Source organism: Fusarium fujikuroi, chromosome FFUJ_chr03, assembly GCF_900079805.1.
Source record: "Fusarium fujikuroi IMI 58289 draft genome, chromosome FFUJ_chr03".
In the NCBI taxonomy this organism is placed as follows: Eukaryota; Fungi; Ascomycota; class Sordariomycetes; order Hypocreales; family Nectriaceae; genus Fusarium; species Fusarium fujikuroi.
The window spans coordinates 4,460,461-4,487,397 of NC_036624.1; the positions used below are offsets into that span (position 1 = coordinate 4,460,461).

The window sequence follows — 26,937 nt, forward strand, 5'->3', positions numbered from 1 at the left end:
GTCATAATTATCTTCGGGGTCATTGTGGTTCTGACAATGAATACTGATACCGGACCGGTTATAAGTTGTGATAACTCACTTTGCCAAGGACCTTGAAGAACGATGGGTCTCGAGTCTGTCTCGAGAGAAGCAATAGCACGCTGAAGAATTGAGCTGTAATATTGACGAAAACACAAGTACCTCAGTATAGCAATCTACATACGGCTACGAGGAATACTCGTGTGTAAGCTGCATCTTGTTCCTGAATCTTCCCCGTGTAAGTGGAGATAACTCGGACACAACTGCAGACCTGCATACGGATACGCAAAACCTCAATGTCTCGCATGCACTCTTTAGATACCGACTTTAAAACAAGAAACAAGCACGGTATCTCGAGCGATCAAGCCCAAGACCCATTCAACGACAAGTGTGTCAATGCTTAGCCCCCAGAACAAGGGTCCCGTAGAGTATTTGCGAAAAAAAGCAATATCGCCAACTGTCACTTTTTCCCCAAATTGCGGATCCTAACAATCTGTGGTCTGACGAAATGTCGACTGACGATGAGAATTTCTCGCCAACAAGACTCTTCCGCGAACGAGAGATTGAGGTCTAGAAGAGCAAGCCACCCGGAGGCTTTTCGTCTTGTCTTTTTTAGAGTGTCCCGATCGGTCCCGGAATTTGAGGTTGGTTGTTAGTTACCGTAGAGGCACGGATGTAAAAGATTGTCGCGATGTCTCATTGTAAGTACCTTACCTACTAATCTTCAACGATCTGTACCAATGTACCTGTGCTCGGATGTTGTCTCGTTATCCGCGACTCCACGGGGTTCATCACGACAAGATCATTGGTAAAGCACTAAAGAGGAAACAGGAGCGAAACCATGGAAAATATATCAATCAGTGATAAGATCAGCGAAACCCGCCTTTAAGAGAAAAAGAAACTGCATTGTCGGCAGGCATGTATTAGTATCTTCTGAGCAAGCTTTCTCGGTTGAATATAGCCTACATCCTCCACAACGGCCCCCTCTTCCCAACGGTATATAGACACAGTGGGTATAACTACTTTGTCATGAAATAACCCTTGCCGTACTTGAGCCCCTGGTTAACACACCGGTACTCACGTGAGATACACCAAGAATAGACGTCGACGATTATGCTGTGCAACAGTGATTGCAGGCCTCAATTGCAAAGAACTACAGAGTGATGTACATGTGCGGCTTTCTTTCACCGGTGAGACGACAAACGCCTCAACAAACGGCTCTCGGACAATGAGACCACTAATATTGAATAAACTTCTTCATGGCTTTTGTTATACCATCAAAAGCCACAAGTAATCCTCAACTGCGAGAAAAGACAAGGGTCCTCTACGAGAATGTCCTCTCTTTTTTCCCCACGAGCGGGTCTAGAGGGGAACTCCGGGTTCCTGAGAGCCAGGGGTATTATCAGACGCGCTAGAATGAGAACCGCATGAAGAGCGAGAATAAGCAAAAGTAAAAATAAGAAAAAAAGAGATGTCTCTAAAAAGTTTGCCTCTGGTTTTACTTTTTATTATACCCATTATGCGACTTTGTTAGTAGAGTTGAGTCGTCACTTTCAGAGTCGAACGATTTCCACTTGGGATCCCCCGGCTTGTTTGCTAGAAGAATACAGCATTCGCGAAAAAGAACAGAGATCAACTTGTAAGGATATCAGATTTTCTGTTGTATTGCAGTAGTGGTGGAGTAAACCTTGTCATCTTGTCTTTTCTACACCCCAGCTCCTTGTTCGAAGATATAAGTTCCTCTGCATGCTCCATCATCATGGAAGAAAGGGCTGTATTCTGCACAGCCATCTCCTCATCCAGTGACTTCTCATAAGCCTATTCTTTGTTGTTCTGATATCTTTGAGTCGAGATACGATGGCGCCTCTTGCTCATGACCCTTCGGGTTTTCTCATGGAGCCGCCGGCGGGACAGACGAGAACTCTTGTTAATCCCCCAAGCAGTGGGAGCGGAGTTATTCCTTGTGGTGTTACGACGACGATCATTGCTTCGATTATTGTTATTCTGAGGGTTTTCACGAGGAGATATGTGGTTAAGAGTGTGTTGGGCGCCGATGACTGTATGGCTTGTTCAACATCCACTCTTGGGAGCAGAACTAACTGAGTTGTCAGACTTGTGCATAGCTGGTCTCTGTTTCTCTTTCACCTTTCTCGGCATCTCATTAACACGTATGTATTATACTCACTCAAGATATTGCAGTATCTAACAGTGGTAGTCCTCAACCTTGGTGCTGGAAACCACATGTGGGATATCCCAGTGGCCGAATACGTTCCCAAGTTCTGGCAGACGAGCATCGGAGCCACACTCACATACGCTGCCAGCATCAGTCTCGCCAAACTCTCTGTCCTTAGCTTCTATCTTCGAATCTCTCCCGATAGATTTGTGCGTCGAGCGGTCCATGTCTTGATGGCTCTTGTCTGCTCATACACTTTCGTCTACGTCTGCCTCGCCGTGTTTCGATGCCAGCCTGTATCTGCAGGATGGGATCTCACTATCGAAGGGAAGTGTATTGGCATGGATGTTCTAGTTATCTTCCTGGTCATCTGCAGTGTTGTCATCGATACATTCGTTCTTCTTCTTCCGATCCGCATTGTTCAGCCTCTTCAGATCCCCACTCGTCAAAAGATCTCACTTACTGTTCTCTTCGCAACTGGAGGCGTCATCATTGTCGTCACAATCAGGAGGGCTACCATCACTCTTCCCATCTTGGACGCCCCCGACTATACCTGGGCTCTTCCACGACAGCTCATCTTGAGTTTCATCGAGGTCAACACCAGTCTCGTCTGTGTTTCTGTCCCCGCGCTCAAGCCATTCTGCGTGCGATACGTTCCCTTCCTCATCCATCCTCGCCTCCGTTCTCAGGAGAAGAACTCAAAGAAGTCCAACTCGCACAGTCAAGAAAAGAGAAAAAGCCACACTGTAGACAACGATTCCTACGAGATGCCTCATAGACGAGACTTTGGTGGAGAGAACCCTCAAGAAGATGAGACACATCTTTGTCCCACGATACCAGAGCACAATGCCGCTCTGGAGTCAGACGGTGCAATGGATACCGAGAGTGTTAACAGCTCAGCCGATCAAGTACCTCCAGTATCCGCCAAGCCAAAACCTGCTCTGGCCAGTTTCTCTACCAAGCGTAGCCAGAGCGTCAATGGTATTCAAGTCACCCGGGAAACAGTCATTACCTACGGACCTAAAGAGTAATAGAAGGTTGCTGCCCTAGCGAAGTGAAAGATTTCCTATCTTATAAGCGCCGCGCCGCTCAATAGAGCATGTCAACACTCCAAGGATGGTATGGTATCGGCCGAGTCCGATCAGAGAGACGTTCATGGAGATAATAAACACTTTTCAATAGTGTGGAGAACAGGAGGCGCCGGCTGGTTCGAGCCCGAAAGAGCAGGCTGTTGGCATTGGCCAAGCATGCGGATGCTACTGTGGTCAACGAGCTTAGAATCTAGACCTTGACGGAAGGATCATTTAGAAAAACTTGGGATCAGTCAAAGATAGCGAGTTACAGTTCAACTTTTCAACAATAACACGTGTGCAACAGCGTCGGATTGTTTGTGCATGTCTTAACTGGCTCGTGTACCGACAAGGCTGTTGGTTGTGCCATGTATTGACATACCAACTCATTTCCGTACACACCTTATTGGATGCTGCCTGAGACCTTGTTTTGATAATTCTCCTTAGATTGTGATGTCGAACTATGGGCAGCTGAGTTGACCTTGATTGCCATGGTAATATCTCTATGCAGGACCAACAGCCTCGGCATGTCTAAGACAACAGCAACAGCTTGATAAGGCAGCTGGAGTGCCACGGAAGACTCGGATAGCGGCCAGTACCAAGAGTCTTCATGTGAAATGCATGTGAGTCTCCAAGGGCTACGCGTCCTGTGTTTGCTCTTATTGAGAAATGTGACATACAGCTGCTTGCTCCCGGATGAGCTATACATCGCCATACTGTATTCGATCATAGATGTTGCGCGGAAGCAAATGCTTCCATTATTTTCTAGTAGCTCTTGAGATGTACGAACATCTATAAAGATCACTAAACAAAAACGCCCATGCCCTTTGATTACCCCAAACCCATTACAATAACTCGATACGCCGTCATTAGTCGTGTCATAAGGCGTATTCCATAAAATCCCAGATTAAAATTCCCATCTCCCAAACCCGGCAATTGCCCAAGCTAAAACTTGGGAATTCTCTTCTTCGTCTTCGATGGTGTACCGTTGAGCAGAAAGTACACAGGCAAGAATAACAGCGATCCCATCACACAAAGCCAAGTGCTGTAGAGCTGCCAAATAGTCCACAAGAAGGGACCGAGACCAGGGCACAAGAACTGAATGCAGTCGTTTACTGGATAGAGATCTTCCTGACTGGCGATGTAATAACGAGGGTTTTGCCGACGCGGCTTGCTATCTTCTGATTCCTCATCCTCTGATGATGACTCTGGTGAGAGCTGTGTAAGCTGTAGAACAGACACAAGCTTCACAGGTGCCTTGTACAGAGGGATGAACCAGAGCGCGAATGTTTGACGGATGGAGACATACAGAAGACCACTCTTCTGATCAAAGGCTGAGAAAAGTTAGCAATTACAACCAACCATTAGACGACGGGAGACTGACCTGCTGAATCGACCTTGAGGTCAATGTGTGGGCTCAGAGTACGATACCATCGATAGATGGCTAGTATCAACTGAATAGACTCAAGACCTCCCGCCAAGGGGATTTGTCCCTTCGATATAGAAGGAACACGGCAGTATGGGTGTGAGAACGAGGCATTGGGGAGAAAGTATTCTCTCAGAGTCGACTCTTGGACATCAGGGCTGCCCTGAGTGAGCGACTTGATAACGCCGCCGATTTCCTTGACTATAATTTGTGAGCATATTACAGTCTGCAATTCCGAAAGCAAATTTACCTGGATGCTCCATTTTTGTAGTTATCGTCCAATTGACCAAATTCAGGAACGTAAGCAGCTTGAAGAGTGGATGAGCTTCAAGTTAATTGCGCTAAGATGCGTTTATGAGAGAAAAGCAATCGAATTGGATTGACTGATATAGACAAGGACTGGAGTAAACAAAACAGCGGGAAGAGGTTGGAATGAAGTGATTTATTCTTGTTTCAGCCATTGTCTGTGGGTTCACTATCACATCATATCACTGCACTAACTAGACTATCTCGCCCTGAATTGACCTTGGAATCATTGACTCGTCATTTGTCAAGGCCTCTAAATTAGCATGTGAAATATTGACGTCATGTTTCGCTTTCACATGAAAGACACGGCGAGATATTTATGAGAGTACGAATCTCAACTTCAACCTCAATTGTCAATTGTCAATTGTAATTATATTCTTCAATTACAATGGCGTCTGACACTGGCCTCGTCAATCCCCTCTTCCACCCTTTTCTCTTCTTCTTCCAGATCTTCCAATGGCTCACGGACAAACTCCTCTCGCCCAAGCCACCAAGTGAAAACGCGAGGATTGGGAGCAATAGACCTAAGATTGCAGTCATTGGGGCGGGAATTACGGGCGTTACAAGTGCGGCTCATTGTATTGGCCATGGCTTTGACGTTGTGATTTTCGAAGCTGGGTCCAAGGATAATGTTGGGGGTATTTGGAGTGTAAGTTTCACTGCGCTATGATTTTATAATTATCTTGACGCTAATAAAATCCAGAGAGTCAATGAAACATCTGGGCTTCAGATTCATTCATTGATGTATCGATTCCATCCTTCTGTTCAGTGGAATCGTGGCTATCCCGACCGTCAGCAAATTCTCAGCCAGGTCCGACAACTCTGGGAACGCTATGGCCTCAAAGAGAGAACACGCTTCAACACTAAAATTGACCGCGTTTACCAAGATGACCAGGGACGATGGATTGTGAACGACCCTTCCCTCGGGCGCTTTGGCGGTGTCATTGCTGCGGTCGGAACATGTGGCGCGCCAAAGATGCCAAAGATCCCTGGCATGGACAACTTCAAAGGTCCTATTTACCACTCTAGTGAACTCACTGGGTATGTCACTCGGCCTTCCAACTCACCATTCAGCCCGCTGACTTGTTACTAGAAAGGATGTGAAGGGCAAGAAGATGGCCATCATTGGTGGAGGTGCCTCTGCTGTTGAGGCGCTCGAGTTTGCTTTCACAGAAGATGCTGCCAAAGCGACCATTCTATCGCGCTCAGACAAGTGGATCATTCCCCGTAACATGGTCGTCGATACACTTCTGAGCTTCAACATCTTTGGCCAGGAGACAGTTCTGTCGTTTATCCCAGAGTTCTTCCTGCGCAAGTTCTTCTACCGAGATCTTGAGGATATTGCGCCTGATAAGAGCCATGGCTTGTTCATGGAGACACCTATGGTTAACTCTGATATTATGGACAAGTTACGCGAGGGTAGAGCTGAATGGGTTCGCTGTGATATCGATGAATTTGTCGAGAGCGGTATTCAAGTTAATCGACGTGCCAAGGGTGTACCGCAAGGTGGTCCTGGTCACGAGGAAGTCATCGATGCTGATATTGTCGTTATGGCTACTGGTTTCAAGAGACCTTCTCTATCTTTCCTCCCCAAGGATTGCTTCGAGGAACCCTACCCACCACCGAATTGGTATCTCCAGACCTTCCCACCCACTCACCCCTCCGTCTCAGCCATCAACTGCACATACGTCAACGCCATTGGCACCGTTGGTAACTGGCACATTGGTATCTACACTCGAATCCTCCTCATGTTCCTCATGGATCCGTTCTCTCGACCTAGTCCCTTCTGGATGCAGCGCTGGATCGATATGACCAAGACACTCAAGCTTACCAGTCCAACTGGCGCTTTCGACTTTTTTACTTACTTGGAGTTGATCTGGTGGTTCTTCTTCTGTGTGGTTATCAACCCTTTCCGATGGAAGTGGGCTATCTTTGTGTTCTTTGGTGTTGGCTTTGGACTCCCGAAGCTGGTGGTGAGTCAGGAGGAGAGGTTCACGAATGGAAATGGATACCATGCTACAGATGAGGGTAGAAGCTTTTAGGGGAGTTTCCGCGGCCTACATCGTCGAAAGTCATTAGTATTGAAGATCGGGTGAGAAGATGCGAAAAGCAAATGGTGATCCGAGAGGGAAAAGGTGACAATTATTGTCAGTCAAATCAAGACTTCCTTCATGATAATGAGATATTGAATTCAAAAGACAGAGATAATTTACCACATCGATGTATTTCCACCCGTGCTCAGGTTATCGAGTATCATGTCACCACAGACGGTCTTACTTGAAGCAGGCAATGTTTTACACCGTCCGAGTTCCTACCGTAAGAAGTGGGCGAGACCCCAGATATCCACGGAAACCTCCTGTACGTAATGAAGGAGCCTAGCCTCAACAGCTGCCTCATTAAGACGAGCTGTTAGACATAGCGGGTCATGCAAGCAAAAGAACTCAACGTGGGGGAATATGATTGAGTTGGGAGATCATCTGGAGAAAACTTGGGGAAGTAAAGCATGCGAGCTGAAAAGGGATCTTATTACGTACGGCGGCTGCGGAACGCGGCTCTGTGATATGAATGTGTAGACGGATTGCCGAGCAGAAGCGTAATGGCCAATGAGATGTCAGTGAAAAGCTCTATTTGTAGGCGTGCTGCTCTTAAAATGCAATGAATAGAACTGTCTATATCCGTGTTCCAGCGCATTGTAGCTCAACACCACACCTGTAAGTGTCGATACTTGATGCAACAATCACCATATAAAGTTTAGACTTCCCAATCTCCTCCACATCCGCCGGCACCTCTCCTTTCCCTCGGCTCGGCTCCGCGTCTTTTCTGCATCAAAATTCAAGGGGGCGACAGCCCATCTCGCTGAAGCTTCTGACTCGGTGCCTCCGCTTGAATCCAGGTTGATTAGGTAAAATGGACCGACTTTTGAGTAACAGAATCCACAAAAGACGATCAGCTTTTTTCCCCCTCTTTCAGGGACCTTTACAAGCTTCCCCAGCCAAATAAGTATTTCTTCTTACTAAGAATGACGAGAGTAACTAATTGCCATCCTGCAATTGTCATCTTTTCATGAGTAACTCGAGTTGAATTGGTAGAGAGTCAAGAAAAGTCTTATAAAACTCTGATGTTGTTGAGCTATCCATGTTAGCTGATTCGGCTACTATTTGAGCCCCATCAATTTAGCCAATTAGAGGCGTTTAAAAAGGATTTACTTGCTAATCCTTCTAGAAACACCACGGAATGATCCACTTGTACTCCATCATGGATCGTGGAATGACCCGGTCCTGGCTTTTCGTATGACATGCCATTGCCATGGACTGACAAACTTTTTCTGAATTCTCGCCTCTGCTCACATGGATCCAGATGGTTCAATATGGAGTCTCCACGTCCCATCCGACGTCGGGCTAAAGGGGAGTCATATACCGTGGCCCTACAAAGCCAGCCCCGTCCCTTCTTTGCTCATCACATCCTCACACTCATTCTCTCTGAACCTCTTGACGAGTTCACCAAATAACCAGTCTGTGTGACAATGGGAGACTAAGCTACACTCATCAAAAAGACAATGACCTCCTCCATCACCCCCGCGGCCTCCACCGCCAGCAAAAACAAGGACAAGCCCCAGGGCCCTCAGGACAACAACATCTTCTCCGCCCCCATCGCCCATGATGACGATTCCACCAGCGAGAAAATGGTCGGCGAAGTGACCGAGTTCGAGAAGCGCAAGATCCTCGACGGCAAGGCCAAGTTCAGCCGTCTCGGCTGGAAGCGCCTCACCATCGTTCTCATCGTCCAGGCCGTCGCGCTCGGCTCGCTCTCCATCCCCGGCGCCTTTGCGACGCTGGGCATGGTCGCGGGCGTTATCTGCTCGATTGGCATTGGGCTCATTGCGATTTACACGTCGTATATCGTTGGGCAGGTCAAGGTTAGGTATCCACATGTCGAGCACTACCCTGCTGCGGGAGGACTCATGTTTGGACGTTGGGGTGCTGAGGCTTTTGGTGTCATGGTTACGCTTCAGTTGTTGCTCCTCACGGCGTCGCATTGCTTGACGGGGACTATTGCCTTTGCGACTTTGACTGAGAGTAATATCTGCAGTCTTGTCTGGGGCGTCATCTCTGCTGTCCTGCTGCTGCTTCTTGCTGTGCCTCCTAGTTTCGCAGAGGTGGCTATTCTGGGCTATATCGATTTCGCTTCGATTATTGCAGCTATCGGAGTCACCATCATCGCGACTGGTATTCGAGCATCTGATGCACCTGAACCGGCCAATTGGTCCGCCTGGCCCAAGCCTGATGTCACGTTTGCTCAGGCCTTTATTGCGCTTTGCAACATCTTCTTCGCCTACAGCTTCTCTATCTCGCAGTTCAGCTTCATGGATGAAATGCACACGCCTACCGACTACATGAAGGCTATTTGGACGCTCGGTGGTATCGAAATTGTTATCTATACCCTCACCGGCGCTCTCATCTACTCCTTCGTTGGTATCGATGTCAAATCTCCAGCTCTTTTATCTGCAGGCCACACTGTTGCCAAGGTTGCCTTTGGCGTCGCCTTGCCAGTTATTTTCATCAGCGGCTCGATCAACACGACTGTCGCTGTGCGCTATATCCACGGCCGCATCTATGAGAATTCCATTGCCAAGTATATCAACACCCCTAAGGGCTGGATCTCTTGGCTCCTGCTCATCAGCATCTTCACCTGGATCGGTTTCGTTATCGCCGAGGCTATTCCCTTCTTCAGCGACTTGATTGCCATCACATCTAGTTTGCTGAACTCAGGCTTCACCCTGTACTGGCCTGCAGTAATGTGGTTCATGCTTTTGAGAGAAGGTAAATGGTACAGCAAGAAGAACATCCTTCCCAGCGTTGTCAACGCCATCATCTTCATCATGGGTCTTGTCTTCTTGGTAGCGGGAACCTACTCCGCCGTCATCGATATTGTAAGCCAACTCACACAAACTTCACGCAACATCAACTAACATCATCCGCAGATCGACCAGTATGACCACGGAACTGTCAAGAACGCTTTCACGTGTGCTCCTCTTGGCTAAGACCATCACAAACGTGGTCGGTGGTCAGACACAGCTGGTTACGGGGTCGAGTCTAGTCACCGAACTTTGGGATATTACATGTCACACATATGTCCATATCCCACATAATACAGCACCAAAACACCATCGTAGGGGCCATGCGTAAACGTAGGCGTGACATGTACTTCGTATACAAGCATTAGGTCTCACTTAGCATGCTTGAAACATTTCATTGCTCTATATAGTATGTGGTATGTGGTATGCGAAACACGTACGATGTTGCATGCGCCCACGGCCATGGGCTCGTCCCTGATCATGGCTCGCACACTGCGTCCTGTCGCATGACTATTTTGGTGGCACGGACCAAAGTCACTCGTAGCTCAAAGACTACCGATGATAGTTCACAGGTGGTGGTAATGCCTCGGTTGTGGTGTATGCTCCCTTTTATCTTGGCAGTCTATCGTTCTCGACGAACCAATACATCTATTCTTTTCACAGCTTGGACTGCTCAGCTCTTGTCAACTTCCTCAAAGGAGGACCGCCCCGACTACCATCACCCTGCTTCACCATGTCCTGTCCAGTTGGCGCTCGTAGCCTCCACTTGTGTCGAAGCTCCTTGGGAGCCTTGTTTTCAAAACAATCAACAACATATCTTCCAAGCACAGGGAGAAATTTGAAAGCGCTGCGTAATTTTCAGTACAACTTCGCGTTAGGTTTCATGAGTAACTCACTGTCCAGCACCACCAGTAGCAAGGAAAAGACCCTCGCGCACGGGATGATGATCCACGATAAAGTCTCCCTCAGGTGTATCAGAGTACCAACAAAGTCGTGTTCTCAACCACTCCCGGTCGGCAACCTCTGGTACAAGATCTTGCAGTCCCTCACGAAGAGCTTGCAATGCATCTGCTGGTAAATAATTGGTTGTTGCGTTGTTTTCGTCTCGTTTAGGAGATGATACCATTCGAGTTTGCCCGAGAGGATCTTTGACTTCAACCTCAGTAGCCCATCCGTAACCGTGACGAGCAATCTTGAGAATATGTGTCTTTGGCGTGGGAGGAAATACAAAGACTCCTGTGCTGAGATTGATGATGACGGGCATGTCCTTGAGTCTCTCTGCTTCATGGGGGGTGAGACGAATAAAGCCAACTGGCTGTCCGGAACCAGATGAGGCATGGCTGATTGGGAGGAGTCTGTTTGACCACGCTCCGGTGGCTATAATGACCTGTGCGGCAGGGATAGTGTCACCTTCGGCAACGTTGACACCCGTGACTTTCTTGTCGCTGTAACGTAGAGATAAAGCTCTCCCTCTAGGGCCTGTGATGAACGACACACCAGCAAGAGAACACTCGGTAGCTAGTTGCTGTATACTAGACTCGGCATCTGCCCAACCACCAGTCTTGTTGAAGTACGCCTTCTTGCCATCAAGCTGAGACTGGACCGCAGGAAATTGTTTTCGGATATCGTGTGCATTCTCATACTCCTCCAGTGTCCCGCCCAGAGTCTTGTTCGACTCTTTACTCTGCTCAACAAACGAGTTCCCACCAGCATCAGTGAGCATCACAAAGCCGGACTGGTGGTAGTGCTGTGAATATTGACCCGTCCAGCCGTCGAGGGCTTCAGTCGCCATTTTGCCGTAGAAAGGATCAGCATATTCCACGCGAATAACACGTGAGATATCAACACTACTTCCGTCTATCACAGGTGGTAGATATCGATCGAGCACTGTGACGTATTGATAACCTCTCTTCTTAAGTTCAAGAGCAGTTGAAAGGCCAAAGACACCAGCGCCCACGATGACGATGGGCTCGTTCTTTGATGCAGGCGTTCTAGAAGTCATGATGATATTAAGATAAGAAGATGCTAGTGATAAGAACAAGTTGTAGTCTAAAGAATGGAAAGAAAGAAACAACCAACCCGTCTTATAGTAGACAAGCGACTTGTATAAGTCGATGTTCAAGACGGAAAATTGGTCTAAAACTCCGTGTCCAGAGGCATTGACCAATCGTGTTTTACCGTCTCGTCACCAACGGGCACGGAAAACTACCACGACAATTCTCCGGTCAACGACTCACTAATAACGCTATCACTAGATCAACTTCCCAAATCATGAGATACGCTCAAGGAAAAAGCTCTGGAATTCGGTATCTTTTTAATATTTAAAACGCCAGTATCTCGGAGTCATCCGTAAGCTTCTCCAAACCGAGTCACGTGCACTTTTTCCCTGTAAAGGTGGGCACGGAGAATCCGCGTCTCGTCCTCTTCATCCCAACTACATATTGTATATACTTCTTCTGAATGCTTGTCCACCAGCCCCACTATCGACTTCATAATGACAGGTAATCCCGAATCATCCGTTCGGCGCGCGTGCGAGAGCTGCCGGTGAGTCGTATGATGTATTTACAAGGGTTGTTTTCTAATCCGGGAACAGGCGGAAGAAGACGAGATGTACTGGGGAACGACCTGTGTGCTCTTTTTGTGAGAGGCTGAATCAGCCCTGTGAATATCTACCGAGGAATCGAGAGACTGTGAAGCGAAGGAGGAGGACTTCCAGAGCGTGAGTTGTGATCTTGGCTTAATGACTTGTCTTATGAGTGATCAGACAACCGGGATCGAGGGATCGTGTTTCGAGTGTTGAGAATCGGGGTGATGAGATATACGAGCTTATCCAGTAAGAAAGACGGAGATTTCATTGTTGCTACAACTGCTAACAGGTGTAAAGCCATCCTCAAGCTGCCTCGTCAAGCAATGGCTCAGCCTTGACTCCGGACTCCCTCCCGAGGCATACAAACAGGTCTGGATCTTTCGTCGAAAGCGCTTCAAGACGATTGAACAGAGTGAGCATCAATGATGAAGTCTCAGTATCCTGGTAAGATAGCCTTCTATACCTCAAACAATAAGCTCACAACGACAAGGCTCCCTACAGCAACAGAGGCAAGACCATCGCCAGATTCACTCGACCATGCCGTAGAGGAATATCGAAGACGGTTATACTTCCAGCCACTACCTCTCTTCAATCCAGAAGGGCTGAGAGATCGGATCGAGAGGTTCCCCATGTTTCTCCAATGGATCTTCTTAGCACTTGCGCTTTCAAATCTCCCTTATGATTCGAGTAGTGCGAAGGAAGCTGACTTGATTCACTCTCATGCGAGGTCTGCGCGAGATATGGTGCTCGAACTCGCCATGCGAGGAACAGCCCAGTTGGAAATCTCACAAGCTCTATGTCTCCTTGCTCTGGGTGACATCCTCGGTACCCACCCCGCCCTCTCCGATCACTACAGCACTAACCCAGCTACAGAGGGAAGACCAGCATTGGCTTTAATGACAATAGGAGCAGCCAGTAGACTCGAACTCGTCCGCGGAGCAGGTTACTCTGAGTCCCCTCACAATCCCCAAGGCGACGCCAGCCTCAGATGTTACTGGAGTGTCTTCATCCTCGAAAAAGGCTTCGCTCCTCGTTTCACTCTCCTCTCTCAAACCCACACCAAACCAGACTATCCTCGCAGCGCAAGAGAGCCCTCACCACCGGCATATCTAGGCGATGAAGAATACGCGCCAGATCTAGAAAATATTCGCGACGATTTGAGAACAGACCCCGGGATAACATCACATGCTGTACGCGCTGTATCGTTCTGCGGCGACGTTATCTCGTATCTTCACGCGCTGCATATCGGAAAGGCTGATAACCCTGCTGATACAAATTCCAATTTTTACCAATTGACGAATACACTATATGATCTCGAGTCTAGACTCGGTCATGTACATTTCGTTCGCAACGTGGGCTTTTCGGAACGAACACCAGAGGAGTTCGAAAGACATCGAGAGTACTGGGCCCCATGGCTCCTCTTTCAAATCACAGCGCACGCAACACAAGGATTATTGAACCACCCATTCATACACCTCGTCACCCTCCGAAGAGCAAACCGACCTTCTCAACCAAGACTGTTCCTCCAACAAACTGTCGATCAAGCTATGTTTCACTCAGCTTGGGTAGCGCGCTTAGTCCAAACATGCATAGATCGTGGATTAATGGTGTATGACCCATTAATAGGCGATTTAGTCGCTGCGACGGCGACAATACCGTGGCTTTTCCAGTATGCGAGGGACGCGAAAGTCTCAGAAACTTCAAAGGAGAATTATAGAAAATGCATCGAGTTTCTAGAATCGATGCCTGATCCTTCGCCAAGAAGCATACACAAGGTTCGTCAGAACACGCCCAGCTAGGAGCATATACTAACCATGACAGCGAGAACTCTTACATCAGTTGCAAACAATGTCGAGTCAAGCACAGGATAACAACATGATTAGTTTTCAGCCCTCCAAGATCTGGCAGCTCATCGACTCAGACATCATGGACGCTGTGGCACCGCAGCCTACGACTGATGGTACGCATGGCGGCCAATCTGATGCTTCAAAGACAACTGTTAGTGTGCAAACGACTTTTGTTCACCCTGTTGGTGAAAGGCGAACGGATCAACGACAGACTTCGCTGGGCGATTCGATGACTGCTGATATTTACGAAGGCTTGGAGCAGTATTCTCTCGATAGTATATTCTCGCAGCCAATGTTTATCGACCATGCATGGCTGCATGTATAAAGAATATTAATTAAATAATAACAGATCATCTACGCATCTGACTGGATTTGCCTTCCCTGACTTATGATGCCCATCTCTGCACAAACTCATCCTTCTTCACACTCTTCGCCAACGCTTTCTTGGCGACAACACCATCCAACTTCTCCTTGACCTTATCCACCTCTTGACTCAACACATCAATCGACCCTTCAAACTCCGGATCGACCATCTTGATCTCTCCAAACGGACTCTCCGCCAATACACTATCACGCAAAAGCTGAATCGCCAACCTCGCATCGTCCAACCTAGAAGTAACGCTCGTCTCAAAGCTATCCTGTGCATTACGCACTACATCTGTAGTTTTGCCAGATCTTTCGGTGAACGCTTTGTTCAGAGCTGATACTTGGTCTTGGATGGAAGCTTCTTCTGCGTCGGGTAGTGAGAGCGCCAAATCGCGGAGAAGAGCTTCGATTGCAGGCTCGTCGAGAATACCGGATGAGCGGCGTCTGTTGTTGTTGCTGCGGCGCGCACCGTCTGTGTTGGCGCGCATGCGAATTGGTGAGGGGTTCCGAATGGGAGATGCTGGCATAGCGGCTCTGATGGATTTCTTCTTTTCCGGGGATAGCGAAGCAGATACTTCTGCTTTGGCTGTAGCGATGATGGAGGACGCTGCTGCGTTGTGGGATTTGAGAGTTTCGACACGTTCTGTGAGGAATGTTATCCTTTCTACGAGATAGTCGAGGCACTCGTTGACCTAGACAGTATTAGCGACACGAAGAAGATGCTAGTGAAATACACATACGTAGGAAACTGCCACTGCTGAACGATGAATGCTCTGTCCGCTCTGAGCATTTGTTGCCTTCAACGCTGGTTCCAAATGCTGCTGCTCAGCAGACATTTGTGCAACAGGCAAGATCTCCGAGTACAGCGACTCGAGCTCTTCCTCGAGAGCTTTAACGTCTTCCTGAGTAGCAGCCTTGACATCTCCCGAGCGCTCCGCTGCAAGGATAGCCTCGAGATAGATTCTATCCAATCTCGTCCTCAGTGTCTCAACTGTTGTTTTGATCAACCTACCCCAGTTAGTACAGATCAATACAATGATAAACGGGGGGCGTACCTCATACAAGTCTCCCTCAACTTCTCAATCGTCTTCTCCTCCTCTGGATCCTGCTGATCAAGTTCCCATCCGAGCTTCTGCAGACTCGACAGTAACTTATCATCAGACTGAAACACCGTATCGACCGTCTTCTTAAGATTCGATCGCGAGTCCTTGGCAATCTGCTCCAGATCTGCAACACGATACTCCAAGCTCTGTGCCTCGCCATCGACCTACACCACATTAGCAACTCCCTCTCTCAAACGACCTCGGACTAGTCTGTGTTACCTCAAACACCAATTTCTTCAAGGCATGTTTCGTCTTATTAAGGCGCGCCTCTTCAAGATCCCTCCTCTGAGTCTCCGCCTCATCACGCTTCTTCACCAACCTCGCCAGCGCATCACGCTGCTGTTTCAGCGTCTCAGTCTGCTTCGATATCGTAGCCGTCGACCTATTCAGCTCTTCAATCGCCGCACGAACATCATCCTCATTCACCGCCTGCACCTCCCCCAAGTCGTGCAGGTCCGCCAACCTGTCAACCTGCCCGCTCTTATCAAGCTCAGTATACCTAAGCCCCGCCTCGTCAGCATAAAACAGATACACAAAAGGTCGTTAAACGACTCACAGTGCCAGCTCATCACCCGTGAGGAGATGATCGCTCGCGAGATGCAGATTCGCCCAGTCAACGAATGAAGCGTCTGATAGGGCGTGTTGCACGTCTTCCTTGGAGGCGGGGATGCCGTACGCGCGGGCTGCCTTGAGGAGCAGGGCTTCTGCGCGGTGCTTGGGGCCGAGATCCATTTTGGACCTGTGGAATAGCGAGGTGGCGTTTTTGAAGTAACCGTCCGTGATGGGGTGGTACAGCCAACGCTTTGCCTCAGGAGCGGTGTTGATGATGACACAAGTCGTCCCTGGGAAAAGATGGAGATGCTGCTGAGGACAATGAATAGAGATTGGTGTTGTCGACGATACTCAAACAAACGGTGTACTGAGCCTCAATGAATTTGTCCACCCAAGCAAATAAACCCCAGCCGAGAATAGGAAAGCAACCAAGAATACGAGCAATTGGCTTCCAAGAACAGTTCACTCAAACGTCAATGCTGTGTCGTGCCGTCGTGGTGATGCTCAAGATAACCTCATATTCAAACAAAACAAACGCCCCAGAAGTTAAATGTCGGCCCAGAGACCCCGGGCGGTCAAACAACCCCCTGGACCCTTCGCGGCACTTTTTTTCCAGTGGACGTACACCTAGAGACCAGTGAAGGCGGGGCTAGCGTGCCACAGCATCTACAGCGCATCTTGCATGAGGCGAGCTTCCACGGACATCTTGATGCTCTTTACAAGAGGCGATTATTGGTGAAGAGAGAAATATCCTCAGATCGCAACGGTTGTGCATGCATTCAGGATGTTTAATGTAGGGGAGATGTCCTGTTGACACACTGCCATTACAAGGCACGACAGCATCGCCATCTTCAGAGTTGTTTGATAAGATAGATGCTTGCTTTTATGCAAGTCTCAGATATCAGCTTACAAAAATAAAATTAAATAGCTTAGCAAACACCGAGCCATCATACTCGTCATCTGCATATATGATACATCCCCCTCCTCATCTGTTTGAACTCCCGTCCCACGTCCCCCAGCATCGTCCTCCCTGTCGTGACCAAGAAACCGTCACCATCTGAACAACTGTCCCAACCTCATATATCCATTTCTCACCTGTACAGAAACTCCCCACGGGGAATACAGTCATGTCTCAGTCTATTTCTAGCCCTGACCATCATGACGTTTTGTCAAACAACCTTCGTAGCGGGAAAAGAATGATACAAGATCGAAAAACACCCTTCAAACGAGACGTTCTGGCTTCAAGGCGGTGCAGTCCCGTTCTTCCCGTTCAATGTGTCAAACCGGCACAAGCAAGATATTACATGCAGCCAATCTGACATAGTCAAAAGTGGTCCAATTCCTTCAGACATGCTCGGCAACAGGCCGATCTAGACTAGAGATATATCGGGTCCCTACATCTTCTTTCCATAAAGAGCTGCACACGTCAACAGATAGAACGACAATGTGTTTCAAACAGACCTGGAATTGTGAATCTGTGACCATTGACTGCAGAATGCGCTCTGCCAGTGCAAACCGCCGGCCGGCTTGGCCTTGTCACTGTCAACACTTCTGCCCCCCCATTCACCCGTTTCCAATCCCTCTTTTTCCCTTTTCAACACATCTCGCTTGTCCCTCGAGCCCTTTTTAAACAGTCACCCTTCCGCAAGTCGCGAAAGGGGTGTATTGTATCTTCATGTGTAACGCCTCCAAAACCGCCGACCTTGTGCTTCTTCACCCTCACCAACCTGGCTGTGTTCATCACATCGACGTTGCAGTTGCAGTTGCAGTTGCATCATGACTACTACCATTAGAAACAACGTTTCTGAAATCCTCCGCTGTCTCAGACCCTCAAATGAAGCTCGTAATCCGCTCCTCTCGAGGCCATCATGGATCAACTCCCCACAATCACTGTTTCAAGCAGCCCGAGACATGCCGCTATCAGATCTCTGGAGGACGCGATTCATCACCGTCGCCAGCAATGTGCTGGAGTTTGGCTGGGTCGTCGTCGTCTATCTCATGAGCGAGGTCCTCATATGGGGTTTGAGTAGGGCGTTGGCCCCTGTGCATCTCGAGTTCTTCTCCTCTATTTTTGGAATGGTTCTGACATTTTGCTTTATGGCTGCGGCCTACCTGTGTTTCGCTGATGTTGATGGTGTGTATCGAAGGCACATCAAATCCAAGGTAAGTGAACACGATTCCCCATAACGGCAGCACTAACTTTCGTTTCAGGTCGACTTCATCAATGTCCATCTTGGTTTGGGCTTTCCAATCCCTCTCGTCATGCTCAACCAGAGCGATATTCTCAGCGGCCACGATATCGGCTGCGTCATTGGCAACTTTGGTACGTTTCAGTACAAAAACCTCTCGAAGCTTTTCTCATAATTGCTCCAGTCATAACCAACCTTGCTTCTTGGGTCATGGTTTTTGCCCTCTCGCTTCTCGTTATGAGCTGTGTGGCGCGAATGACTGGCCAAGTGCCCGACGACTTTTGCCTTCCGCAACCTATTGTAGGAACTCTTCCCCGGATCGAAACCAGTTGGCTCTCCGACTCAACTCTGGACCAAGGACAACAGCGTATGTTTGGCCGTCGCGAAAAAGTATTAAACCCGCCGAGAGCCGGGCCGGACGAAGCAACGTCAGCAACAGCCAGCCAACGATCATCCGTTGTTTCCAAGGATCCGGTTCCGGTGTCACAGGTTTGGCACTTTTGGATGTCCAACTTTCCACTGATCGCATCGTCTCTCGCCATCTTTGTGATTGGAGCACCAGTAGCTGCCGCTACTAACGATGACCGCATCCTCGATGGCTGCGTTCTCTGGTTCGTCTGGGTACTCACACTGCGACTCCAGCGAGCCTTCAAGGCCTCACAACTTTGCACCGACATGCCGAAGCTCAAGAACACGATCGTCACGCTGATGAATCCTGTCCTGTTCACGACCCTCCTCATGACGGCATATACCCGAGCCAAAGCGGGCGCATATGGCTACGGCAGTATAGACAAAGTACTGCGCGATCTCAGCGGAGGAACGCCCCTTTATGTTCTTTGGACCTCTGTGGCAACTGGAACGCCCCTTTCGGACGGACGAAGCCCGTGGTTTGGCGCCGGTGACGCTGCACTTTCGATCCTCGAATGCGGAATTCTGATATGGGGCTTCAAGCTATACGAATGCCAGCGACAGCTCTTCAGTCTCGCCGGTTTCCTCACTATTATCCTGGCGACGGCAGCCGCAGCTGGAAACGTCTTCCTGTCGGTCCTGGGAGGGAAGCTTGTCGGTCTAAACGCCCCCGCAGCGCTGGCATTTGCTGCACGAAGCACAACTTTGGCACTTGCCAAACCAGCCATGGAAGCACTAGGTGGAAATCTCGGTGTGAATGCTGCCCTCGTGGTAAGCAACGGAATCCTTGGTCAGCTTTGCTATCCGTTTGTGCTCGACAAACTAGGCGTCAGACGAGAAGACCTTGTTCCCCATTCAAGCGTCAACGTATCCGACTCCGATGGTAGAGCCTCACGTCTGAGTCTGAAGCCTCTTTTGAGAACAGCTCAAAAGGATCTGCCAAGTGGCGATGATCCCTTTACAATCTCAGCCGGTATCACTGTTGGTATCAACGGCGCGGCCATGGGCGTGTCGTATCTGTACGAGACTAGAAGTCGCGCAGCTCCGTACGCTGCTCTTGCTATGACAGTCTCCGGCGTCATGACGGTGGTGTTCACCACTGTCGAGCCTTTCAAAGGTGCTGTGTTGGGTCTGGCCAGCTGAAGAGAAATGGCGATAGAATCTCGGCAGCATAGACGTGGTAGCGTTCGTGACCTGGTGTTTAGAGTTATATACTTGCTAGGAAGACGGGTAGAAAGACAAAGAGCAAGCCTGGTAGAAGCCAGTTGTGGCCGGGTACTGTAGATACTTAGATATGGAAGAATAATGTAGACAACCAAGATTTAAAAGACAGCATGCTAGTCTCACTGAAGTTTGAAATATGAAGTGCAAGTCAGCCACATATAGATCACTGCAACAGATATCGGCAAAGGCGATCGGGGGGTATTGCGCGAGGACGTCAAGGATACGCTCTGCTTTGTCAATTTACAAAATTTGTCAATTATATATACTTTTCAATTTATTCAAGGCTAGGAAAAGTCAGTCAGTAATGAGTTCAAACCACAGACATTGGACTTACCGCTCAATCAAGTGAAGGCCGCTAGCTGTCTCCACAATTCCGCTCATCTGGCCAGGTTGGAGGCCAAAGGAAGCATCTTCAAACTCCTTCTGCATGTCTCCCTTGCCAAAGTATCCGAGGTCGCCTCGCTTACGGGCAGAAGAGCAGTCGGATTCGGTGAGAGCGAGCTCACCAAGTGTGATACTACCAGACTTGATCTTTTGCTCGTGGTCCTGGATGATCTCAAGGGCCTCCTCCTTGGTGCGCGTGATCTCAGCCTGCAGTGATTGTGTTAGTCAGCGATCAATGCGACTGTCGGATATGATGGGCGGGTATGCGCACCTCTCTCCAGCTGCTGGGTCGTCGGCTGTCGCGGTGCTTGACTAGTAGATGAGCAGCGCGGATCTTGCCCTCGGGAACACCAGCGACGGCACCAGGACGAGAGCCAGCACTGTGGTTAGTAGCCATGTAATGCTTAAGCTTCTCGGTGTCGGTGCCAGAGGGAGGTTCCCATCGTGAGAGCTTCTCGGCAGAGTTGAAGTAGTAGGGGAGGTTCTTGGAGTTGGAGTGTCGGACCTCCCAGCCCGGAGGAAGACCAGTGTCAGCCTATAGTGCACATGTTAGATGATGAATTGAGTCTGTGAGTTGATTGACGCAGGCAAAGGAGGGGGCGGCGAGAGGTCTTGAAGGATCTGCGACAGTTGTCGAGGCTTGCTGTTGAGCTGCTTACCATGTTTATATCTGTTGTTGACTTTGGTGAAGGTGGTATAAGCGAGAGCAAAAATGAGCTGTGTTCAGCGTCGTTGTCAGGGTATCGATCGTCAAAAAAAAGTTCGTCTTTGAGGGAAGCAAAAGTTGCAGCTCGAGAGATGTGCTGCGAAGAGGAGTGATGAGATGGATGGGCTACCAGTTAAGGTATGGTAAGCTGGAGCTGATGGAGCTGGGTCCTCCCGTCGCCTCTCGACTCGCTGGGTCCAACTGGAACAATGACGTGCCGTAACTTTACTGTACAACAGAAGGAGCGACAGACCCCCGCGGTTGCCATGCGGCGTTGCTGTGGTGGGCGGGGTTTGACGCGGGGTGGCCCTTCCTTCTTTCAGTGGGTGGGTGAGCTACCCGATGCTGTGATAGGCTCCAAGGCTTGAAGCGTTGCAGCGACTCAACCTCTAACAAGCGCCTCAATACGCCTTAACCTCTCTTAACGAGGGATATATCCAACTCGTTTGGTAATAAACCATGCTTACTGGCTTTAGATCATGGGATCAGTCTTTAGTGCATGCTTAATCAAGGGGTTACTTGTCACCAGACGCTCGGCATCGTCGAGCTGAACGCACATACAGCGCCGGGGACCTTCTAAGCCAGTAATCGTCGGAGGTACATACAGTTGATAGAAATAGAAATTCGGACGATATTCGTGAGTTTTGGTAGGAGGCGAGAGGCAGTATCGACGGCGAACTTCGGGGGTTCTGTCTATCGGAGCCTTTCAACTGAACCATCCCTCCCACACGGTACCAGCACCAGAGGGAAAATGCGGAGGTGCGCTTCCATCCATTCGGAACAACCTGCAGATCTGTCAGTTGTCACTGGCCCTGGACCTGGTTCGGATAATCGAATGTAGAATAGAATAACACGGAGATGCCAGCCGGTAAATCGATAGTTTACAGGTTAAGTGGCTAGCTGAGTGTCTATAATCATCGTCACGCGAAAACTTTGACGGAAGAGTCGGGGAAGTTAATTACGAATAATAGTAGGCAAATGTGATTTTTCTTTGCTCCTATTGATACCAGAATCAGGGATAAAATATGTAGAAGAAAGAAGCAGGCGCTGCGAAGAGTGCCACTGGGATCAGACTACAGCACCATTCGCTATAAGCTGGGAAGAAAGAAACTCGGGATCTTCATCCTAAATGATAAAATGAACTAGATATGTTGGCATAGGCTTAGCATATCTTTGCTAAGGTTAGGATACCTTTTTGATAGAAAATATGCATGACTGTGAGAGAATAAAAACGCGTAATTGCCTTGAACCGCTTAATGAGAAACAAGTATCCAATGTCATCTTACAATTAGCAGAGACGTCAAGCCTTCCTATAATGCAGGAAGAAGAGATATTAAGGGAGCACCTGCATTTTGAACAAGTGATTATTCTTGGGGGCCTTGATTCCATGTCTCGTTGACACTCAGAGTCGAAGATGGTGTATAATGGAAACCCCGCTGTTAAAAATTCGATCACTTTGTGGAATCATCCTTCGAACATCTCTGTGGGTAATCAACTCTGTAAGTGATCGCTAAATCACTTCCAATATGCTTTATGTACCAAGTTGTTGGTTGCCTTCAGAGCACATGGTATCACCTTCGCCTTCAGCTCTGGTGTAACTACTATGCGTGGGGTTGCAAGTGTGATTTGTTTGCTGACTGCAACGACATTAACGACCTGAGTGAGTTGGCCAACGCAATCAGATTGCGAATAGTTCTCGCAAGGGAATAACGTATCTTCAGTTTCATGATCCACCGTCCTGAGGCTCACACGAATCGCTAAATCGCCGACCTTCGAAGCGTCAGATCGGACAATTCACTCTAGGCCTAGGAACGAACTCCCTAGCAACTCACCAGCATCTCCCTCTCGGCCAATTACGAATTCTATGGCCTACGTACTTTCTACACGTGTACGTGTCTGCGGCCTATTTCGTGTTGATCGTGTCTCAAGTTCCGCTTTGGTACGATCGTGATGGTCTCGTGGACCTCACGTAGCCCTCCATGTGCCACTTATTGATCACTTGTCAACGCCTCACCCAGTTAATGCTGTTTGAAGTGACAGAGAACCATGTTCCTGCGTCTTGTTTCGAGTTCCTAATTCGAGAAATGTATTTTCACGCATATTTCTAACATGCACGTCACTCTAGTTTACTCCTCGCTGTGAAGGAGTTTACATTGTGCCTGATTAACGCACCAGTGATGATGTGAACATACGGAGACCAGCCTCGTTGTGCCAGACAAACCTCCGTAACTGTTCAGCTAGAATATACAGCATCATCCAATAAGAGCTCTTTTCAAAGGATTCATAGTGATGTTGTTTTACACACGCGAAGGTATTATGTATTTCTGGCTGCCTCATGATTAGATGACTCTAAGGCATCACCGCCTCATACAGAGTTGAAGATGAAGACGTGAGTCACCGCAAATAAGCAACCCCTGTCAATGAATGAATTGTCCCCAGTATTTTGCCTTGCCACTCGCAGCGTGAGACCGTGAAATAGTGATAACGAGTCAGCAATAACAAGGCGCGGCAGAGAGACATAACTTTCGTGTCGTTTCGACTGTAGACGGACGGCCCACGTGTGACAGTCCACACGAGGCCACTGAAGGATAACGCGCTGAATCACCCACTGTTTATGCTGTGCCTTGGTTTGTTCAAGTCACTTGCTGCCTGTGCATTCCGTACAAAACTCAACCGACCCCAACACTGAAGCCTTGTTCTTCTCTTCTCTTCCTCTGTAATCTTTACTATCATCTGGTGTTCACATCTACGGACTTTGAACAGCGCCCGTTAATCACAAGCCTGCATAATCATCAATTTCTCAGCTGTAAAGCCTCTGAATTTGTGGCTGGCCGCCAACTGTCGATTATAAACCCAACACAGCCCAAGCCCAAGCTCAAGGCACCAAACCCAAAAAAAACCCAACAAGCAACCAAATTCAAGGACTTGCACAGAAAAGTGGGACAGGAAAACCAGCGGAAGCCAGAAGCCCCTCCCACTTGAACTATTTTCCAGCCCTGTCGCCTTTCATCCATCACTTCTCCCCTTCTTTCTTCTTCAACAACAGCACGGCTTCTATTCTAGAGCGACAATCGCCATCTCTCATTCCCAGCTTGAAATATCTATTCGATATTTCAGCTTTCAGATTTGTTTTTGCTTCTTGCATCTTCATACAAAGCAACCAAGCATTCTCTTCAAATTGAACCACCACCACCACTCGACCGATCAAATGGCTACCCCCCAATCCACCACCTCTTACGAGGGCGCCGACGGCGACAAGAAGCTCGAGCAGATCACCTTCCGATTCTGCTCCGAATGCTCAAACATGCTTTATCCCAAGGAGGACGAGGATGCTCACAAGCTTCAGTTTACCTGCCGAACTTGCCAGTACACCGAGGACGCCAAGTCTACCTGTGTCTTCCGCAACGTCCTCAACACCTCGGCCGGTGAGACCGCCGGTGTCACCCAGGATGTTGGCTCCGATCCAACGGTTAGTCATCTTCCACCTGTTCTCTGTTACGGTTGTGGCGGAGTCATCTTGTGCACCTCTTGCGGCCAGCCCGATTGCCAAATGGTCGTCTCCAACGAGAAAGTCAGTCAGCCCATCACGGGCATGTGCCAGTTCACCTTGCCATGGGAGGACCCTTTCGCCGACTACGACGAGGAGATGATGGACGAGGACTACGATGACACAAGGACCGAGTCTGATGACTTCCTCTCCGATGCCAGTGAAGAATTCCTCGAAGAGATCTCCATGTGCTATGATTCGTCCATGAAATGTGAATCATGAGCATCTTCAACAAACATCCTGTATCACGACAATTATGTAACTGACGACACGACACGACTGGCATGACTATACTATTCTATCTTGGGCTGGCTGGCACATGCTCTGAGCTTCTGGCATCATTATTCGGCGGCGGGCAGTTGGCGGCCGACCGTTCACATGGCAAAGTATAAGTTGGAAACAGCAGTTGGAGCACTGGGTGTCTCGCGTCTTCTTTGGAACCCGCTTGTCATCGCTTAAAGACTGCTGGCTGACTTTATCTCTTTTTTGCGCGCTGCAGCTCCCGCGATCTACAAAGACCTGCCCTAGTTGCCAGCACACCGAAGCTGTGTTTTTCCAGTCTCAACAGCGAAGCGCTGAAACCGGCATGGTAAGTTGAACTCTCTCACACGTACATACGTTTCAGAGATCAGCTCACTAACGCCACGATAGAAACTCTTCTACGTCTGCTGCGAGTGTGGTCACATTTTCACTTAAGCGAAACCTTGCATCGATACCCGGGCAACGAATCGTCGACGCCCAAGCTGTGGAGGATACTCGCGTCATCATTTGAATTCGCAAGGCGTTTTTAGAGAGGGTTGTGGCATGGTTATGCCACCGGCGCCAGGTTATAAGGAGGGAAATGCAAATTGTATTCTATCAATGATCCTGTATAAGACTGCTTAAAGCAGTGAATAAGATATTGGAGGAGGGCCACAAATGTACCAAGCTTGCCCCAGTTCTTTCGTCGTTTAAGACTGAGAGTCCAGCTTCTCATCACCTTCCGTAGGAGGGGTAAATTATCAAGATGCATCTGCAGTTTTTTAATCATACACAATAAGTTCCTTGACATTAAATGTGCCAAGTTATGCTACCACAGTGACTTGAAGTTTTGAGAGCTGAAAGGTGTCTGTATTTTCGTATCAACGCCTCGCAAATGCCAAATGTAGTATTATTCGTAATTGTACAGTATTCCACTCGTACACGGTTGTATGCAGCCAAACCATTCCCCTGGTCTATCCTGTCTTTTGTAAATAACCGCCCATTCACTCATCATACTGAACTCCTTGCCATTTCTTCATGCCTGCATAGGCGCCATTGACAGAATCTTGCTCCATTTCTTGCGCTTCAGCTCAGCGCCAACAGCACCGTTGATACGTGAGCCAACGGGATCTCCAGACTTGTTCAGCAGCACACAAGCATTGTCGTCGAACTTGACGACTGAGCCGTCTCGGCGTTGTGTAGGGTATCGGGTTCGGACGACGACGGCGTGACGAATATCACCTCGCTTGACCTTGTTGGCGGCAGAGATACCGGCCATACCACCGGAGGAGCTACCACGCTGCTCCTGAACGACGACGACGACACGGTCACCTGAGGTTTGTTAGTCTGCTGTTGCATTATTTCGAGAGGATCGAGTGTGGTGTTTGTGGGGGTGTATCGTACCGATTCGAGCATGTCGTTTTTGGCCGACGACCAAGACGCATTCGACCAGGGCAGCGCCCGAGTTGTCGATGCAGTTGAGCATTGTCTGCCATGGTCAGTGAGCAAGTGATTGAAAAGATGGGAAGGATTGAAGTACCTTTAATTGAATCATCTTGGCTGTGTTCCGCGCGCGGAGGTTCAATACTCAACTCTCACCACGGTCTCACTCGGGATATCATCAATCAATCGCCCAACCTGTCGTTGAATTTTTGGACTAGGATCACGTGCTCACAGCCACAGTTGAAGCCACACCTCACTTGTTCGAGCGGAACCCATTGGATCTCAGCTGGGGTAAAGAAATCTGGAGATATCGTGTCGTCTTATCATGAGATTGTCTTTATGAGTGCATTTGAGAGTATAATACCGAAAGAGCATCTCTTTGATTCTGGTCTCTACTGTACCTCACTCCCCAACAAACAACAAAGGCCCTTTGATCATTGTATCCGTTCCATGGCTTGACAACTTGAGCTGAATTAATGTTTGAGAGTGATTT

At 48.7% G+C, this 26,937-nt stretch overlaps 11 protein-coding genes; 6 read left to right on the forward strand and 5 right to left on the reverse strand.

Moving 5' to 3' along the window:
- Positions 1-1,875: 1,875 nt before the first annotated feature.
- FFUJ_03469 (related to integral membrane protein PTH11) lies at positions 1,876-3,222 on the forward strand (the record flags this gene model as incomplete). XM_023575320.1 has 3 exons in its annotated part: positions 1,876-2,077; positions 2,130-2,186; positions 2,234-3,222. The coding sequence occupies 3 exons, from the start codon at positions 1,876-1,878 to the stop codon at positions 3,220-3,222; spliced, it is 1,248 nt and encodes a 415-aa protein (XP_023428521.1).
- Positions 3,223-4,206: 984 nt separating this feature from the next.
- FFUJ_03470 (uncharacterized protein) lies at positions 4,207-4,950 on the reverse strand (the record flags this gene model as incomplete). XM_023575321.1 has 3 exons in its annotated part: positions 4,207-4,595; positions 4,646-4,888; positions 4,938-4,950. The coding sequence occupies 3 exons, from the start codon at positions 4,948-4,950 to the stop codon at positions 4,207-4,209; spliced, it is 645 nt and encodes a 214-aa protein (XP_023428824.1).
- Positions 4,951-5,381: 431 nt separating this feature from the next.
- Positions 5,382-7,035, forward strand: FFUJ_03471 (related to ACB 4-hydroxyacetophenone monooxygenase; the record flags this gene model as incomplete). XM_023575322.1 has 3 exons in its annotated part: positions 5,382-5,642; positions 5,697-6,034; positions 6,087-7,035. The coding sequence occupies 3 exons, from the start codon at positions 5,382-5,384 to the stop codon at positions 7,033-7,035; spliced, it is 1,548 nt and encodes a 515-aa protein (XP_023428522.1).
- A 1,514-nt stretch (positions 7,036-8,549) lies between these two features.
- Positions 8,550-10,034, forward strand: FFUJ_03472 (probable neutral amino acid permease; the record flags this gene model as incomplete). XM_023575323.1 has 2 exons in its annotated part: positions 8,550-9,923; positions 9,975-10,034. 2 exons carry the CDS (start codon positions 8,550-8,552, stop codon positions 10,032-10,034), a joined length of 1,434 nt encoding a protein of 477 aa, XP_023428523.1.
- A 471-nt stretch (positions 10,035-10,505) lies between these two features.
- Positions 10,506-11,850, reverse strand: FFUJ_03473 (related to fructosyl amino acid oxidase; the record flags this gene model as incomplete). XM_023575324.1 has 2 exons in its annotated part: positions 10,506-10,695; positions 10,745-11,850. 2 exons carry the CDS (start codon positions 11,848-11,850, stop codon positions 10,506-10,508), a joined length of 1,296 nt encoding a protein of 431 aa, XP_023428524.1.
- A 492-nt stretch (positions 11,851-12,342) lies between these two features.
- FFUJ_03474 (uncharacterized protein) lies at positions 12,343-14,607 on the forward strand (the record flags this gene model as incomplete). XM_023575325.1 has 6 exons in its annotated part: positions 12,343-12,392; positions 12,442-12,567; positions 12,613-12,681; positions 12,733-12,879; positions 12,926-14,210; positions 14,257-14,607. 6 exons carry the CDS (start codon positions 12,343-12,345, stop codon positions 14,605-14,607), a joined length of 2,028 nt encoding a protein of 675 aa, XP_023428525.1.
- Positions 14,608-14,668: 61 nt separating this feature from the next.
- Positions 14,669-16,483, reverse strand: FFUJ_03475 (uncharacterized protein; the record flags this gene model as incomplete). XM_023575326.1 has 5 exons in its annotated part: positions 14,669-15,340; positions 15,389-15,656; positions 15,704-15,915; positions 15,971-16,250; positions 16,308-16,483. The coding sequence occupies 5 exons, from the start codon at positions 16,481-16,483 to the stop codon at positions 14,669-14,671; spliced, it is 1,608 nt and encodes a 535-aa protein (XP_023428526.1).
- A 1,596-nt stretch (positions 16,484-18,079) lies between these two features.
- Positions 18,080-20,043, forward strand: FFUJ_03476 (uncharacterized protein; the record flags this gene model as incomplete). XM_023575327.1 has 3 exons in its annotated part: positions 18,080-18,466; positions 18,515-18,626; positions 18,677-20,043. The coding sequence occupies 3 exons, from the start codon at positions 18,080-18,082 to the stop codon at positions 20,041-20,043; spliced, it is 1,866 nt and encodes a 621-aa protein (XP_023428527.1).
- A 355-nt stretch (positions 20,044-20,398) lies between these two features.
- Positions 20,399-21,170, reverse strand: FFUJ_03477 (probable parvulin (peptidylprolyl isomerase); the record flags this gene model as incomplete). XM_023575329.1 has 4 exons in its annotated part: positions 20,399-20,408; positions 20,459-20,715; positions 20,780-21,043; positions 21,168-21,170. The coding sequence occupies 4 exons, from the start codon at positions 21,168-21,170 to the stop codon at positions 20,399-20,401; spliced, it is 534 nt and encodes a 177-aa protein (XP_023428845.1).
- A 3,252-nt stretch (positions 21,171-24,422) lies between these two features.
- FFUJ_03478 (related to DNA-directed RNA polymerase II chain RPB9) lies at positions 24,423-24,983 on the forward strand (the record flags this gene model as incomplete). The annotated part of the gene is made up of 1 exon (XM_023575330.1): positions 24,423-24,983. The coding sequence occupies one exon, from the start codon at positions 24,423-24,425 to the stop codon at positions 24,981-24,983; it is 561 nt and encodes a 186-aa protein (XP_023428528.1).
- A 1,054-nt stretch (positions 24,984-26,037) lies between these two features.
- On the reverse strand, positions 26,038-26,556 carry FFUJ_03479 (probable 50S ribosomal protein L14; the record flags this gene model as incomplete). XM_023575331.1 has 3 exons in its annotated part: positions 26,038-26,333; positions 26,406-26,490; positions 26,542-26,556. The coding sequence occupies 3 exons, from the start codon at positions 26,554-26,556 to the stop codon at positions 26,038-26,040; spliced, it is 396 nt and encodes a 131-aa protein (XP_023428825.1).
- Between the last annotated feature and the right edge of the window lie 381 nt (positions 26,557-26,937).